The 16,607-nt window shown below is 61.1% G+C and overlaps 1 protein-coding gene across 1 annotated transcript in view; it reads left to right on the forward strand.

The window, feature by feature from the left end:
* MNEG_1889 (Dynein gamma chain, flagellar outer arm) overlaps positions 1-16,364 on the forward strand; it is a gene marked incomplete at both ends in the record, with an annotated part of 26,951 nt that extends 10,587 nt beyond the window's left edge. The window contains 50 exons of the mRNA XM_014049633.1: positions 18-173; positions 416-511; positions 709-825; positions 1,015-1,131; positions 1,349-1,479; positions 1,610-1,706; positions 1,937-2,052; positions 2,318-2,408; positions 2,682-2,786; positions 3,029-3,183; positions 3,364-3,487; positions 3,631-3,678; positions 3,857-3,976; positions 4,239-4,325; positions 4,458-4,531; positions 4,730-4,850; positions 5,088-5,194; positions 5,503-5,578; positions 5,780-5,902; positions 6,075-6,191; positions 6,472-6,584; positions 6,787-6,877; positions 7,105-7,236; positions 7,460-7,510; positions 7,755-7,854; positions 8,169-8,317; positions 8,588-8,707; positions 8,971-9,038; positions 9,250-9,331; positions 9,530-9,638; positions 9,903-9,985; positions 10,205-10,297; positions 10,484-10,533; positions 10,753-10,905; positions 11,048-11,203; positions 11,395-11,470; positions 11,641-11,739; positions 12,007-12,129; positions 12,351-12,471; positions 12,774-12,976; positions 13,289-13,386; positions 13,617-13,706; positions 13,883-13,988; positions 14,147-14,221; positions 14,421-14,516; positions 14,786-14,992; positions 15,134-15,203; positions 15,463-15,567; positions 15,853-16,006; positions 16,241-16,364. Of these exons, the coding sequence (XP_013905087.1) occupies positions 18-173; positions 416-511; positions 709-825; positions 1,015-1,131; positions 1,349-1,479; positions 1,610-1,706; positions 1,937-2,052; positions 2,318-2,408; positions 2,682-2,786; positions 3,029-3,183; positions 3,364-3,487; positions 3,631-3,678; positions 3,857-3,976; positions 4,239-4,325; positions 4,458-4,531; positions 4,730-4,850; positions 5,088-5,194; positions 5,503-5,578; positions 5,780-5,902; positions 6,075-6,191; positions 6,472-6,584; positions 6,787-6,877; positions 7,105-7,236; positions 7,460-7,510; positions 7,755-7,854; positions 8,169-8,317; positions 8,588-8,707; positions 8,971-9,038; positions 9,250-9,331; positions 9,530-9,638; positions 9,903-9,985; positions 10,205-10,297; positions 10,484-10,533; positions 10,753-10,905; positions 11,048-11,203; positions 11,395-11,470; positions 11,641-11,739; positions 12,007-12,129; positions 12,351-12,471; positions 12,774-12,976; positions 13,289-13,386; positions 13,617-13,706; positions 13,883-13,988; positions 14,147-14,221; positions 14,421-14,516; positions 14,786-14,992; positions 15,134-15,203; positions 15,463-15,567; positions 15,853-16,006; positions 16,241-16,364 (5,475 nt within the window). The remainder of the gene's footprint in view (positions 1-17; positions 174-415; positions 512-708; positions 826-1,014; positions 1,132-1,348; positions 1,480-1,609; positions 1,707-1,936; positions 2,053-2,317; positions 2,409-2,681; positions 2,787-3,028; positions 3,184-3,363; positions 3,488-3,630; positions 3,679-3,856; positions 3,977-4,238; positions 4,326-4,457; positions 4,532-4,729; positions 4,851-5,087; positions 5,195-5,502; positions 5,579-5,779; positions 5,903-6,074; positions 6,192-6,471; positions 6,585-6,786; positions 6,878-7,104; positions 7,237-7,459; positions 7,511-7,754; positions 7,855-8,168; positions 8,318-8,587; positions 8,708-8,970; positions 9,039-9,249; positions 9,332-9,529; positions 9,639-9,902; positions 9,986-10,204; positions 10,298-10,483; positions 10,534-10,752; positions 10,906-11,047; positions 11,204-11,394; positions 11,471-11,640; positions 11,740-12,006; positions 12,130-12,350; positions 12,472-12,773; positions 12,977-13,288; positions 13,387-13,616; positions 13,707-13,882; positions 13,989-14,146; positions 14,222-14,420; positions 14,517-14,785; positions 14,993-15,133; positions 15,204-15,462; positions 15,568-15,852; positions 16,007-16,240) is intronic.
* Between the last annotated feature and the right edge of the window lie 243 nt (positions 16,365-16,607).

Raw genomic sequence — 16,607 nt, forward strand, 5'->3', positions numbered from 1 at the left:
CCCCCCAACCCACCCAGGTCGGCTTCAAGCGCGAGCTCATCAAGGAGGTGCGCGCCTTTGTCGCGGACGCCCAGGCGTTCCGGCGCGAGTGGGACGCGGGCGGCCCCATGGTGCCGGGGCTGGACCCCATGGAGGCCATGGACCGCCTGCGCAAGTTCCAGCAGATGTTTGAGGTGAGGGGGCGCCTCTAGGCTGATGTCCGGGGCAAATGGCAAGAATTGTCTGTGGGCTTGTGAGGCATGCATGGCAGCTTGAGGCCAGGTACTCTCTTGCTGTTTTTGGGGGTGTGAGGGAGGGCGGGTGTGGGTTGGCAGGCGCATGTAGAGCGGGGCGAGAGTGAGCCAAACAGCGACAAGGCGCGGGAAGCGCGGTGTGAGCGAGCGCCGCACTGCCCCCCACGCATCTCTGCCCCCAGGTGCGCAAGCGCAAGTGGGACAACTACAGCAGCGGCGAGGAGCTGTTCGGCCTGGCGGTGACGCGCTTCCCGGAGCTGGAGCAGACCCAGAAGGAGGTGGGGCGTCGGGCCAGCTGCAGGCCGCCCCGCCTGCAGGCTCTGCTCATCTGGTTTTTAAGCCAAATTGCCCCGTGCACTTGTCTGTTTTCATGTGATGGACCTTGCATTTGGGTTTTCACAAACTGACCCCCCTGATTTGGCTTGAGCCTGGTGCCGCCGTCCTGCTGCCCGGCCCCCGCCCGGCGACCTGGCAGGTGTCCATGCTGGACCGGCTGTACACGCTGTACGTGACAGTCATCACCACCATCAAGGGCTACGGCGACTACTTCTGGGCCGACGTGGTGGAGAAGATCGACGAAATGGGGGAGCAGGTGGGTGGGGGATGGGAGGGTCGGCAGGGTGGGTGCCTGTCCTGAAGTCGCATCCACCGAGTTCTGAATTCACACACAGGATACATGCAAAAAGAACCAACCATCTGTAGAACTGGGGTGCATGCCTCCCATCAACGCTCACACTGCCTCTCCAACATTTGGTGCGCCCGTGTCCAACTGTTGCTGCAGGTGCTGCAGTACCAGGCGCAGTGCCGCAAGCTGCCCAAGGCGCTGCGCGACTGGCAGGCGTACGTTGATTGCCGCGACACTATCGACAACTTCCTGGAGCTGCTGCCCCTGTTCCAGGTGAAAGCATCCGCAGTAGGCATTGGTTTGGATGTCTAACAGGCAACTCTCCCGCAGCCGGGTGATGTCGCCTCCAGTCATCTCCCTCCCTCCTTGGTGTGTGTGCTGACATTGGCGTGGGCTGGTCACACGCAGCTGCGCTCTAGGAGGACTGGAGCAGCACCAACATTAACCCGTTTGCCCGCCCCCCGTTTTTGTGGCGCTCATGCACATGCAGGCGCTGGCACACCAGGCGATGCGCGAGCGGCACTGGCGGACCGTCATGGCGATCACCGGGAAGGAGCTGTCTCTGGCGGAGGACGTGTTCAAGCTGCAGCATCTGCTGGAGTGCGGCCTGCTGGCGCACAGGTGCGCGCTTGCGCTGGGGCAGGCGGGGCAGGATGTAGGGCACACTATTTTGGCAGGCACGGGTGCACGCCTGATCACCACTCAAACAGCCATGAATGGTGAAAATGCTTCACACGACTGTTGTGCTCAGGGACGAGGTGGAGGAGGTGGCCAACAGCGCGGTCAAGGAGGAGCAGATCGAGGTCAAGCTTGCCGCCATTGAGAGCGACTGGGCCGCATTCAACCTGGTGCGGGTGTGGCGGCGTGGGCTTCACCGCTGCGGCGTTCTCCCTTCCAGATCTGAAGCCTTGTCAACAAGTGCAACACATGGCTCCACCGGATTGGCCTAGATCCTGTGCAGTTTGGTCTCTTGCTACATGCCCTGACGCCAACAGCACCCAAACCGCTGCCATACAAAGCACCCTTGCTCACAACCCGCCCTGCGACATGCCACCCTCCGTGCACCCTCCGCCTTTAGTCATTTGCTGACTACAAGACGCGCGGCCCCGTGGTGCTCAAGCCCAGCGACACGGCCGAGCTGATCGAGAAGCTGGAGGACAGCCAGATGCAGCTGGGCAGCATGGCCACCAACAGGTGGGGGCATGGAGGACCCACGGGTGGCGGCCGGACCTAGACCCTCAACCCTAAGATCTAAGCCCTGACGCAGCTGCAGACAGTTGGGTACCCCTGGGGGAGGCGTGCAGGCTACATGTACCAACGCTGAGTTTTTGGGCTTGTGGCAGAGATGATGTATGACCCGACATGTTGCAAGCACACTTGACACTCCCAACTATGCATCGCGACTCACCCTGCGGATGGGCGCCGCAACATGTTGTTCATCTCCGTTTCATGACCGCAGGTACAGCGCGCCGTTCCGGGAGCAGGTGCAGTCGTGGGTGGTGAAGCTGTCCACAGTGTCTGAGATCCTGGAGCAGTGGCTCATGGTGCAGGTGGGTGGCGGCGCCTCGTATGCCCCCCAAATTGCATGCAAACGTGGCAACCTGCGCTTTGGTGGCGTAGGCGCAAACACTTTGCTGCGAGTCCCAACCCATCCAGCGCCTTCAAGACACGACACCGGCCACATTCATGTGGCCAAGGCGAGACCGACACATGCCTGCATAACACCTTCAGTGCCCCCTGCGACTTGCTGCTTTCAACCCCATCGACCCCTGTCCCACTCGGGCCTCTGGCCTCCTTCACACTCCCGACGCGACTGTCCTCAGAACATGTGGCAGTACATGGAGGCTGTTTTCAGCGGCGGCGACATTGTCAAGCAGCTGCCCGCCGAGGCCAAGCGCTTCCAGAACATTGACAAGAACTACATCAAGGTGGGCGCTTCGAGGCTGGGGTACCCCCCTTTGTTCATGTGCGCCTTGATCCCTTGTGCTCAGCCTGTGCTTGTCAGTCCAGGCCGGGGATTGTGGCCGCACGCTCAGGGTGTCCATCAACGGGGTCGGCAGCGACATGTTGATGTTTGCGCGTCCCTGCCTGCCGTGTCCATTGCCTGTACCACGGCCTCTTTTTGGCGTCTCCCTGTTCCCCCTCCCGCGCATGAACACTCGGCGCCCAGATCGTGACCGCCGCGATGGAGACCCAGAACGTGGTGGCCGTCTGCGCCGGCGGCGAGCTGATGAAGAACATGCTGCCCCACCTGCTGGAGCAGCTGGAGCTCTGCCAGAAGAGCCTTAGCGCGTACCTGGAGACCAAGCGCGCAGAGTTCCCCAGGTGCGGCGCAGACAGCCCAGCGGCGGGACCGGCGACATGCGCCCGTTCCGGGCCGGTTTTGTCAGGGGTTTGGATGCGTGAGAGCACACGCCCTACCGCTCTGGTTGAGCCAGTGCAGAGGAAATGATGTAATTTTGGCGGCGCCAGCGACCAACTTCCTCTACGGCCGCCAACCGCCAGGTTCTACTTTGTGTCGGACCCCACCCTGCTGGAGATCTTGTCCCTGGGCTCCGACCCGCCGAGCGTGGTGCCGCACTTCCAATCAGGCCTGTTTGACTCCCTCTCAAACGTCACTTTTGACAAGGTGGGGTGTGTGGGGGATGGCGGGTGACATCACCGAGTGCCCCTAAGGACCCCCTGCGTTTGCGACGCCTTGCCGCCTCATATTTCTCATCAAGCGTTCTCCGTTGACCGCCGCGGCGCGCCGCTGCCCCCTCTTTCCTGCAGGCGGACAAGACCCGCATGCTGGAGATGTTCAGCCAGCAAGGGGAGAAGGTGCGGCCCCTTTGCGCCCTCGCTGCGTGCCGCTGGGCTCTCGATCCGCCGGGCACTTTCTGCCCACAGAGTCGTTCGACTTCCGCGATTGTGACCGCGGCTCCCAGCTTGCAGCACAAAAGTGCAGGGCACATTAACATGCACTGCTGCCCACCACACCTGCCCGGGTGCCTGCCAGGTGGAGTTTGTGGCCCCTGTGGACGCCAAGGGCAACATTGAGGTCTGGCTGCAGCGGCTGGTGGACGGCATGCAGAACACCGTCAAGCAGGTCATCAAGCGCGCCATGCACAACGTCTACGTGAGTGAAGACGATGGTGGAATCACAGCTGCTGCGCGGTGCCGGCCATGCAGCTTGGATGGAAGGAAGGGATGCGTTGACTAATATGCGCGGGAAGGGGGCCTGGCGATTCAGCAAATTTCGCCCGTAGACCAGCAGCTGCACCATGCACCCTGCCAGCACATCATCACTGCTGACTACTGCGCTGCACCATTGCCTGTGCTGTGCTCCGCCGCCTTTGCACGTGGCTCCAACACCCTCTCCACACACGCACCACACACAGGAGATGAGCCTGGAGGACTTCATCTTCCACCATCCAGCCCAGGTGTCCCTCCTGGGCATCCAGTTCCAGTGGACAGCCGACACACAGGTGGGCAGATTTGCCCTGCTCTCGCTGTCGAGCCCATCTGAACAAACGCCGTTCTATTCCTGTGCATTGTGTCTGCTCTGCTGCCGCTGCTGCTGCACTCGTCAAATTCACCACACCTTGCACCCTGGCCAGGCCGCCCTGGCTGGTGCCAAGACGGACAAGAGTGTGATGGTCAAGAACATGAAGAAGACGGACGCCCTGCTGCGGTGGGTGACGGTGCCTCCCAGCGCTGACTGCCGCAGTCGTGCATGGCCCCCTGCTGGTTCCGCCCTCCTGCAGCATCGTACCGCTGAAACCCTGCTGCCGCGAGATTTATGTCAATGTACGCAGCGGCTGCAATCGACTCCGTCATGATTGACAACTCACCGTTGTGCACAAAACAACTCCCCACATGGACTGCGCAGCGACATGGTGATGCTGACAGTTCGCGCCGACCTGTCGCGTATCCAGCGCACTAACCTGGAGACCTGCATCACGGTGCACATGCACCAGAAGGAGTCCACAGAGGACCTCGTGCGCCGCAAGGTGCGTACAAAAGTTTTGGGATCTCCTCCGCACTCAATGCACAGCGGACTTATTTGGTAGTGGAGCGCTAAAGCTTTTGCAGCAATGCCCAGATTGCCTTGTTGTGCAGATCAGCCACGCAGTTCTCCTGGGGTGCAAGCATGCAGTTTGAACGTAGAATACGTAAATTAAGCCAAGTGCTTGCATGCCCTGTACGGCTAAACCCTATCCTGACTCCCCACCTTTTGTTGGTGCCAGGTGCGCGACCCTACGGACTTTGACTGGCTGAAGCAGGTGCGCGTCTACTGGCGGGAGGAGCGCGACACAGTCATCACCTCCATATGCGACGTGGACTTTGAGTACAGGTGGGCTTTTGGGAGAAGGGCAGCTGTACCTTGGTTAATGCAGAGCACATACATGAAGTCGTCTTGATGCTCACCACCTAGTTCTTACCCTTGACGCGTTCCCACAACTCAGCATCACCCATGTACGCATACTTTATGCCGACACCTGCCTGGAACCTCATTCCCTCCACTATCTTAACGACCGTTCTCTGCGCGTCCCTCGGTGTCTCACCTCTTGCGTCTCATCCACTCCACTTGCTCTTGCCTCTGCGTGCTCCCCATCGCCTTGCATCACGGACCGCCACACCTCCCGCACCCGCCTCATGCAGCTACGAGTACCTGGGTGTGAAGGAGCGCCTGGTGATCACGCCCCTCACAGACATCTGCTACGTCACGCTCAGCCAGGTGCGCCGCTGGGAGGGCTGGCGCACACGCATTGCAGCGTGCACCATCACTGGGACACAGCAAATTGACGACCCGGGGGCGGGCCGCCCCTGAATCTTCCAAGGCTTGCAGAGAGGGGGGGAACGGATGGGGCATGCCCCAGGTTGGCTTTTGGCGCACTGCTTCTGAGGTGGATGTTGTATTGTTTGCCCCTGCCCCCAGGCCCTGGGCATGTTCCTGGGCGGCGCGCCCGCCGGCCCCGCGGGCACGGGCAAGACCGAGACCACCAAGGACCTGGGCAACACCCTGGGCAAGTACGTGGTGGTGTTCAACTGCAGCGACCAGGTGAGCTGGTTGGAACAGCTGCGATTGCATCGGCTTCATCATGGCAGTCTTCGCAGGCCGTTTGTTCTGGATCTTGCTCAGCAACTGAAGCTCCGCTGCCGACCACCAGCAGTCTGCCCCCAGCAATGGAGCCACGATCGAAGAAACCGCCGAAAACCACCCAAACCGTCAGATGGACTACAAGGGCATGGGCAAGATCTACAAGGGCCTCGCCCAGAGCGGCCTGTGGGGCTGCTTTGACGAGTTCAACCGCATCAACCTCGACGTGCTCAGTGTGTGCGCCCAGCAGGTGCGGCCAGAGGGCGATCGGTTCTGAACTGCTGTATGCTCACGGGATTACTGAGTGCGATTGCGTGCACAGTTGGGGGAAGATTGCTGCAGGCCGAGGCCGCTTGGTCTGCGCTTGTAGTTTGCGGCAGAAGAAATTTTGACTTAAAGCTCAGGCTCGGCCTGAGGCGGCCCAATAAGCGCCAGCCAAGGGCCGCTCGCCAGGCAGTGCTCGCCCCTCACTTGCCTCCCCAGCTCCTCTCGTCCCGCATCCCCCGTCCTTTCATGGCGCCCCCCGTCAGATCTACTGCATCCTGTCGGCCATCCGCGAGCGCAAAAAGTCTTTCGTGTTCACCGACGGCAGCACCGTCAGCCTCGACTCGCGCGTCGGCTTCTTCATCACCATGAACCCCGGGTGGGTGCGCCTTAACCCCCCCTTGGGAATGCCTGGGACGACACCCGTGCGCCAGCCGAGGTCACTCTGCTCCTGACCTCCTGCGACCTCCCACCCTGCGCTCTTGCGCCACGCCAGCTTTGCTCATGCACATGTTGTTGTCCATGATGGGTCCCTCTTGATCCCCCTGCTCACGCCATTCATGCGCGTATGCATCTCAAAGGTATGCGGGCCGCCAGGAGCTGCCTGAGAACCTCAAGGCCCTGTTCCGCGGCGTCACCATGATGGTGCCCAACAGGCAGATCATTATCAAGGTGCGGCGGGCGCCGTGCCAGCCCAGCCCAGGCCGGACTGGGCCAGGGCCGCCGGCACCAAGTGACCAGGGCCGAGGAACAGCCGCTGGGCTGCTGCCCTCGCGGTTTTTGGTAGTTTGGGGTAGTAGGGCAGCAGCAACAGCTCTTGGCACCGTCCGCTTCCTCTCCCATGCTCCCTCTGTCCAGCGTTAGTATCAAAGGTTGGGTTTGTGACCTCCGCACGGCAGGTCAAGCTGGCGGCCTGCGGCTACCAGGAGAACGACGCCCTGAGCAAGAAGTTCCATGTGCTGTACGGCCTGTGCGAGCAGCAGCTGTCAAAGCAGCCGCACTATGACTTTGGGCTGCGTAACATCCTGTCGGTGAGAGCGCAATTGGCTGCATGCGTGCATGCAAGCACAATATTTTTTCTTGGGGGGGGGCAAGGGGATGGTGGGAGCTGAATGGACTGCCAATAGACTATCAAGGTCGCTTGTAGCCTTCCGCATGTAGTTTTGTCCAGACAGCATGACAGATTAGTGGGTTTGCCTGCCAAACAGGAGGTAGAGCTGATGGCCGGCACGTGCAATTTTCCCTGACACACAGGTGCTCCGCACGGCGGGCGCGTCGAAGCGCGCCAACCCCGACCGCAGCGAGGTGCGTGTGTTTCTGGACAGGGAAGGACTGTGGACTGCGACATACGGACTGTGGCCTTCACAGCACCCCTCTGCGCAGCTGCCTGCCACCGCATGATGCAGCGCGGCCAGAAGCAGCAGGGCCTGCTGAGCACACGGCACCCATTTCGAGGGGTCAGCCGTGCAGCAGGCGCCCATGTTCCACCTCAACCCACGCACCCACCCACGTACACCGTGCGGCCCCAACTCCCGGCCCCGCCCTCCAGGTGTACCTGATGATGCGCACGCTGCGCGACATGAACATGAGCAAGTACGTGGCGGAGGACGTGCCCCTCTTCATGAGCCTCATAGACGACCTCTTCCCGGGTGCGGGGGGGGGGGGGCTCAGGGGCCTGCAGAGCCGCACACCTTCTAGTGTCAGGGCACAGAGTTTTGTTGTTCAAAAAAGGGGGGCATTCAGCTGGCCCAAAGTGTGGTGTAGTGGGGGACGTATGCATTTTGAAGGCTGTGCCCTGCACGCCCGTGACCGCTTTAGGGCCAAGGGTCTTGTGACAGCCAATGCCCAAATCAAAGGCGCACTTGGGTGTGGATGGTGCTTACCCGCATGGTGCTTACTTTTGGGCAGTGGCACACCTTGCCTGCATGTGCAACCTGTGAAACGTCCCGGCGCCCCCCTGCAGGCCTCAAGGCTGAGCGCGCGTCGTTCCCCGAGGTGTCCAAGGCGCTGGAGAAGGTGGCGCTGGAGAAGGGGCTGCAGCTGCACGGTCCCTGGCTGAACAAGTGCATCCAGCTGTACGAGACGTACCTCGTGCGCCACGGCATCATGCTGGTGGGTGTTGAATGGCGGCGTCCAGGCATCAAAGAGTGGCGCAAGGGCCGGCTGGCTGGTTGACACTTGAAAAAAAGCTCAAGGGGGCCAGGGAAGGCTGGGTATTGAGCTGGGGGTGCTGGCCATGATCAGTCAATGCCAGGCTGGCAAGCGCGCAGTCAATCCAGCTGCAGACCAGGTCAGAACCCCAGAAGGCACTCATGCAATGTGAAAGTGCTCCTGCTAGCAGCATTGCTGGGTGTGTCGTCCACATGCAAACCTCTTCCCCAGGTCGGCCCCAGTGGTGGAGGCAAGAGCGCCATCATGGAGTGCCTGGCCGCGGCGCTGACAGAGCTGGGCACCAAGCACGTCATCTGGAGGATGAACCCCAAGGCCATCACGGCGCCACAGGTGCGGGGTTGATACTTGAGCCCTGGGCGCGTTGAAAACAGGATGTCGGCGGCAAAGGCATCCAACTCACACACATCAGTCAGTTCATTGATCCGAGGATCTGAATTTGTTCCCCTTCTCTCCATAAAGCGGCCGACAAGTGGTATGATTGCCCTGGCAGGCTCCCGCTCAGCCTCACTGAAGGCGTTCATGCCGTGTCCAAATCTGCACTCAGCTGTACTCATGCCGGAGTGGCTGTGACTGCTTTCACACCCCCTCACCAGATGTTTGGCCGCATGGACCCGACTACCGGCGATTGGACGGACGGCGTGTTTGCGGTGCTCTGGCGCAGGTGCGCACAACCCTGCTTCGCAGCAGCTCGCAGCATGCGACTCCCCGTATTCATGCCTCGACGGCAGCAAAGCCTCGTGTGAAATTCGACGCTCGATCAGCGCACGTGCGTGCTCACCAACTTCTGTAGGAGCTTGCCCTTTTAACTTCCGTCACAAGTCCTGCCATCCCTCCTTCTCTCCCCCCTCCCCCCGGGACCCTTTCTCACCCAGGGCCACCAAGAGCCGCAACCAGAACACCTGGATCGTGCTGGACGGCCCCGTGGACGCCATCTGGATTGAGAACCTCAACACAGTCCTCGACGACAACAAGGCGCGCAGGACTTGCCCCGGCTGGCTTTGCTGAGCCTGCACAACAGCCGGCCTGCACGCAGCCTGCACAATAGCAGGGCCAGCCCCATGCAACACAAACATGATCATGCGTGCGCACGTGCTTCTTACTTGCCACTAATCCCCATCTCCTGCCTTGTCATATCCTCGTCTTGACTGGCAGGTGCTGACGCTGGCCAACGGCGACCGCATCCTGATGACGCCCGCGATGAAGGCCATGTTTGAGCCCGAGAACCTCAACAATGCGTCGCCCGCCACCGTGTCGCGCGTGGGTGGGAGGCGACCACAGCCTGGGGGCGCGGGCTGCTGGGTGGCGGCAGGGTTGGCTGATTCTGGCGTCTTGAAAGAAAATCGCCGGCCATGCACCTTGGCCTTCATGACTGCCTCGGTCCCTTGTAGCTGCGGAAAGCACGGGGTCCTCCCGCCCAACCGGCCGTCATGTCCTACCCTGTGGACCCCCATGCCCGGCCACGCAACCCTGTGCATCCCACGCTTTTCATCAAGCTCAATGCTAAGGCCCAAAACCCCTCTCGCAGGCATCATCTATGTCAGCGACAGCGAGCTCGGCTGGGAACCCATCACCAAGTCCTGGCTGGCCCGCAGGACAGACGCCACGCAGGTGCGTTAGCCTGGGAGGTTGCGTTTGCACCCCCCTTTGTGAGAATATGCAGCCAGCTTGATGCTTGCAAGGATTGACTGTGTCTTTGATCAGGACGACGGCCAGATCAAGACGACGGCCAGATCAGGACGACGGCCAGAGCTAATACTTTCTGTTTACTCAAGTGCCTTTATCTGTGCAATACCTACGTGCTGCCCGGACGTCACCAAACAATTGCAGTCGCAGCACCTGTCGGGGCTGTTTGACAAGTACGTGGGCCGCGCACTGGAGTGGCTGCGGGTCAACACCAAGCCTGTCATGTACAACGAGCAGGTGCGCGTGCATGCTCAGAGGCTGTAGGGCACACCATCTTCCTGCTGTTGCTGCCAAGCAGTGCTGTTGTTGTCGCGCCATTGTCCAATGTGCCTTCCCCTGCCATGAACTCCGTGTTGCTGGGGTGGGGGATCAAGTGGTCACCCCGATGACGCCTGTGCCGCCCCATCCTATCCCTGCGCCCAGGTCTGCCACGTCAACACGCTGCTCATCCTGCTGAACGCCAGCCTCAAGATGTGAGAGCACTGTGCAAACTGCTGAGTCGCTGCCTATGCACTCAGCACCCCGCCCCTGTCAGTCGCCACTCCCTTGTCTGGTGTGGACCCAACACCATCAATCCTGTGGGCACACAGGCGCCGTGCACATTGCAAACATGCAGCGAATATCTTATCTCTAGCTGGTGCATCTCCTAAATCATGGAGTGAATGACCAGAAAAACTCTGAAACCCTTGCAGGCACGACGACGCCCACGAGTCCCTCTCACCTGAGCGCCTGGAGCGCATCTTCGTGTACTGCGCTGTCTGGGGCCTGGGCGGCCTGCTGGATGTCAAGGACAGGGCCACCTTTGACGCAGAGCTGCGCAGCTTTGGCAGCCACATGCCGCCAAGGTGGGGGCGGCCGCTTGGACACTCCCAAGCTCTGGTTGGCTGCAAGGAACCCTTGCTGTCCCTTTGAAGCTTTGCATCAACGTGCAGGTTTCCGTGGGTCAAAGCAAACTTTTCAGAAACAAATTATCCTGTACCCCTGCAGGCAGCCGGAGGGCGACACCGTGTTTGAGTGGATGGTGGACGAGGCGACCGGCGAGTGGCGCCACTGGGCGGGCGCGGTGCCGCAGTGGGCCTACCCGGTCAGCGAGGAACGCCCGAAGTTTGCGCAGCTCGTCATCCCCACGCTGGACAGCGTCCGGTGAGTCTGGGTGCTTGGGGGAGGGTGAGCGGCATGCTGCAAATTTCCAGTTGCCACTTTGGGCTCGGAAAGGAGGTTGGGCGGAAAGGTTCATGGATCATTTTTCAAAACACCAGACGCTGCCATTTCCGTGGCAGCCAACGCGTTGCCTATTAACCATACCGGCAACGCTGTGTTGGCCCCCTGTGCAGGTACGAGCGCCTACTGGCGCTGATGCACACCGCCGGCAGCGCCTCCATGCTCGTCGGCGTGCCCGGCACGGCCAAGGTGCGCGGCGGCGGCGCTCAAAAGTACCCGCTCACATCATTCTTTATCGCCCGATGACATTGACCGCGGGGCGAGCTGCGAGGGAAGCTGCCATTCTGGACCTATTTCACCCCCCAAAGCCGCATGACGGCCCACGGTCACCCTCTCATGATCCCCACAAACTTCCACAGACGTGCGTCGTGAACCAGTTCCTCAGCCGCTTCAACAGCGAGTCCATGGCCACCAAGACCATCACCTTCAGCAGCCTCACCACGCCCCAGATCTTCCAGGTGACTTGGGGTTCCCGAGATTCAGAGAGACACAGATATGGGGACGCTTTGGCCTTAATGATCTGGCAGATCACAGCCTAGCCACAGGGCTGCCTGGTTGCTGTGCTGCCGCTCAAAGCACCACAGTCTCTTACACATACATGCATTGCCTGGCTTGTCACTGTGGGGTCTAGGGTTTGCACCTGACATGCCCACACATTCCTGAAATGGTCGTGAGCAAGTGCCCTCTATTTATGACCTAAATGGACCCAACTCGCAATCGTGCAGATGTCGATCGAAGGCGCGGTTGAGAAGCGCCAGGGCCGCACGTACGGCCCCCCTGGCGGCCGCACCATGTGCGTCTTTGTCGACGACATCTCAATGCCTGCGGTCAATGAGTGGGGCGACCAGGTGCGCTCCCTGTTCCAGCGCCCCGCTGCGTTTCATGGAGCGCTTTGTGCCACAATTGTGTCAGACGGGCACAGGGGTAAACCTCATGCTTCACCCACCCTTGGCAGTGTTGCCACAGCAAGCTCCCTAATGAGGGGCAAAGTCAATGCCTTGCTTGTGGACCTTTACTGAATCAACGCCGCCATGCTCCACACCCCTACACCCGCCCTGCTGTGCGCCAGGTGACCAACGAGATCGTGCGGCAGCTGCTGGAGCAGGGCGGCATGTACGGCCTGGAGAAGCCCATCGGCGACATGAAGTTCATCACAGACACCAGATACGTCGCCGCCATGAATGTGCCGGGTGCGTACGGGCCTGGGTACGGCACGTTTGGCTGCCCCAGCGCAACAGGGTTAGCAAGCACGCCTATGGGAGGGGCGTCGGCCGGAGTAAGGAGGTGGCTGATTAAATGTGGGGCGCATGGGTTGCAGGGGTGAATGATGGATCTCAGGCAGGCTAGAACACAACAAGCTTTCAGCAGGGAGCGCGCAGCTTTTATCAAGCTTCCAAGCGTCCGCAAATGTTGATTGATATTGGCAGGTTCATGAGGTGTTGAGTAGGTGCAACGCCCTACTGAACCCATCCCCTTCTCTATCAAACGCCAGGCGGCGGCAAGAACGACGTCCCCAACCGCCTCAAGCGCCAGTTTGGCCTCTTCAATGTCCCCCTGCCCAGCGTCGCCGCCATCAACGGCATTTTTGGCCGCCTGGTGGAGGGCCGCTTCCCGGCCGCGCTGTTTGCTGACGAGGTGGTGCAGGTGGCGTCGCGGCTGGTGCCCATGACCATCAACCTCTGGAACAGGACCCAGGTGCGCATCCTTCGCGCGTGCTTGAAGCAGGAGTGGCGGCCCGTGACTGCCACGTAGGTCTCGCTTTGAAACCATGAGAGCTGTGGAGCGCACGGCTGGCGCTCGACGGATTATGGCGTTGCGGCGTAACGTCTGCCTCCCTTGATCCCGAGCCAGCACCGGGAGCTTTCATACAAGCACCTAGAAGACACGCCCTGCGCAGCCGTGCTCCCATCCTCAAGCTGCCAACCTCGTTGCACCTCCTGATCCCCATCGCCTCCTCCCCCCTCCCCGCGAACCCCACCCCTCCGAACCCATTCTCCCGGCCCCCAGGCCAAGATGCTGCCCACCCCCGCCAAGTTCCACTACCTGTTCAACATGAGGGAGCTGAGCAAGGTGTTCCAGGGTGTCATCCTTGCCTCCAGGGACAGGTGGGCCGCGTGCATGGATGCGTCAGCAAGAGCGAGGCGAGGGGTGCAGGATTCTGAAGACGGCCTGCTCTGCAGAAGGGGTTCGTCGCTCAAACCCATGTACTCCTGTCGGCCAGCTTCCAGCAGCGCAGACATGGTTTTGGATTCCAAGGTCGCTCCTGCGCCTGTGAGTAATGGTGAAAGACTCATATCACGTGTTTGAGAAAATGCCTGTGACATCCCGGCTGCAGGTTCAACAAGTCCGCGCCCAAGGGGCGCTTTGGCGGCGCAGTGACGTCACCGGAGGGCTACCTGCTGGGCCTCTGGATTCACGAGTGCAGGTGAGTGGGCCTTCTGTCGCACACTCTACACTACACAGCACTGCGGCGTGGCAGTGAGGGCCCCTGCTGCTACTTCACCAAGCGGGCCACGACTGAGCATCGCGATGTTCCAGCACGTGGTGGAGTCAGGGCGCGTCAACCCTGCGTGCCGTCGCCCTTTCCCGCCGCCCCGCCAGGCGTGTGTTTGGCGACAAGCTGGTGTGCCACGAGGACAAGGGCTGGCTGGACAAGCAGCTGGGGGAGCTGTGCAAGCACGAGTTCCCGCCTGAGCTCTGCAAGCAGGTGACCGTTGCGACATCCGCGCTTCAATGTGCAACACTGCGACTTGTGTGTTTCAGATGCTGCCACTTATTCTTATGGATGCTGTGCGCCGGCAGGCCCATGTGCTGCTGCCGGCCGGTCGTGTGAAACGCTCTGCTCCTCGGCGAAAAACTCTGCAGGTTGAGGAGCCGCTGTTCTTCGTCGACTTCCTGCGGGAGCCGGTGGTGGACCAGGAGACCGGGGAGGTGGTAGAGGTGGGCGACGCGCACCTGGCCGCCTGTTGGGTCGCGTTTAAGGTTGACGTTGAGGGGCCCTACGGGCACGAAGCAGCGTGACGCCTTGTTTTGACGTCCTCATCTGTCGAGAATGCACAGAGTACACACGCATCGATGAGGGTCGTGAGTGGAGCATGGAAGAAGGATGTGTGTCCGTCCGCCGGCCTTCCACCGTCAGGCCCACCCCAGCTTCTACGAGAGCGTGCCCGGCGGCTTGGTGGAGGTGCGGACACGCGTGGAGGCGCTGCAGAAGCGCTTCAACGAGGAGAGCAAGGTGGGGCCGCCTGTCAGATAGCGATGGCCGCTTGATGAGTCCACGCTCCAGCACGCAGCGCACGCGCCGGAGAGGACTTGACGGCCTGGGCCTGGCCGCGCCCCGAGCCTGCTGCTACTGTCTGCGTGTGGCGTTGCATCGGCAGGCGCGCGGTCTAGCGAACAGGTTCATCGCGTTCGCAAAGGGACTGCAACAAGCGCTGTGCCCACGCTCCTTTGTGGCGTGCTCGCAAAACCCTCGCGGCCTCGCAACGCATGACCTAACCCCAGATCCTGAAGCTCGAGCTGGTCCTGTTCACAGACGCGCTGCACCACCTCATGCGCATCAGCCGCCTGCTGTCCATGGCCCGCGGCAGCGCGCTGCTGGTCGGCGTGGGTGGCAGCGGCAAGCAGAGCCTGGCGCGGCTGGCGGCCTACATCGCGGGGTCCTACACCTTCCAGGCGCGGCGCGCTGCACCCAGCGAGCGTGCGGGCCATGTCGCGCTCTGTTGGGCTTGTATAGGCCAGCACCTGCAGGCAGGCAGTGCCGTGCAGGGGCCCGCGTGCGGCCTGACCTATATCGATATCTGACACTGCAAACCCCGGCGTCCTCTCTCTGTGTGTGTTCAACCCTGCCAGATCACGGTGACCAAGACGTACAACGTGACCAACCTGTTTGAGGACATCAAGGCCCTCTACAAGATCGCAGGTGCGCTCGTCAGGACCAGGGGGTATCAAAGGCTGAGAGATTGGAAATATTTAGTTGCAAGCGGCGAGCTTTCACATATGGCCCTCCCAGTTTGCATTGACTTTGGCCATGTTGGTTGCAGCTCACCTGCAGCAATGCCAGCGTTGCAAAGCGCACTTTACCATGCCGATGCTCCTCTTGGGGTGAGTGTACCAGCAGCCCCTGATACCGCCTTGCAAACCGCGCTTCCCCCTTCGGCCTAACCCCACTCTCCCCCCAGGTTTTAAGGGCCAGTCCGTGTGCTTCCTGTTCACTGATGCGGAGGTGAAGGACGAGGCCTTCCTGGAGTACATCAACCAGATTCTCATGACCGGGGAGGTCGCGGGTGTGTGCCGGTGCTGTTGGGGAAAGGGGGAGGCGCAGCGCCCGCATGGTTTGGCGCCTGGTCCAAGGTTGTGGCGGCCAGCACACAGATGAAGGCTTTCGCAGGGGTCCCTGCATGAGGGCGCCCAGCTTCAGCAGGTGCTCTGCTCAGATGCATATCATCCCTCAGCCCACACCAGCTCTCCCCAGCCCACTTGGACTTTGCCACCCTCTGCACATTCCACCCTGTAAACGCGATGCTTTTCACCCTCTTGACCTCCTTTCCCCCTCGCCGCGCCCTCCAAAGGCCTGCTGCCCAAGGACGAGCTGGACATGATTGTGAACGACATCCGCCCCATCATGAAGGCCGCGCTGCCCGGCGTAGCCGACACCTGGGACAACCTCTACCAGTTCTTCCTCAACCGCGTGAGGGACAACCTGCACGTCTGCCTCTGCTTCAGGTGCGACTGGGGACAGCAGACCGTGATGTGCGGGTGCCGCATGCGGCGGTGCTTGCAAGCCTAATCCAGAGGGGATTGGATTGTGGGGTTGGGCCCAGGAGACCTCACGGGCGTTGGAGTGATTGTGCTGCGCGGATGGATGTAACTACAGCATCTGCAACTGTGCGTCCACCATATATCTGTCGAATATTATAATCTGACCCAACAACCTGCCGTGTGTTTGCTGCTGTGCAGTCCTGTGGGGGCCAAGTTTGCGAGGCGCGCGCAGCAGTTCCCCGGCCTCATCAACGGCTGCACTATTGACTGGTTCCTGCCGTGGCCAGAGGAGGCGCTCACTTCAGGTGGGTCGGGGGCGTGAGGAGGCCGGGGCGCCGCCTGGGGAGCGAGGAGTCATAGTGGTCTCTTTGGCTGCACCCATCAAGTGGATGTCTCAGGCTGTGCAAACGCACATGCATGCCAACAACAGACATGCAGTGGCTCGCCTTGGATTGTGGTCTGGCAATGATACCTCTACTTTTGAATGCAGCCCTTTCACGTGCATCCCTCGGCCCACAACTCCCGGCGTGCCGACGTCATCAGTCCCCCTCACCACCCCCCCCCC

The sequence above is a fragment of the Monoraphidium neglectum genome (genome assembly GCF_000611645.1).
Source record: "Monoraphidium neglectum strain SAG 48.87 unplaced genomic scaffold scaffold00200, whole genome shotgun sequence".
NCBI lineage: Eukaryota > Viridiplantae > Chlorophyta > Chlorophyceae > Sphaeropleales > Selenastraceae > Monoraphidium > Monoraphidium neglectum.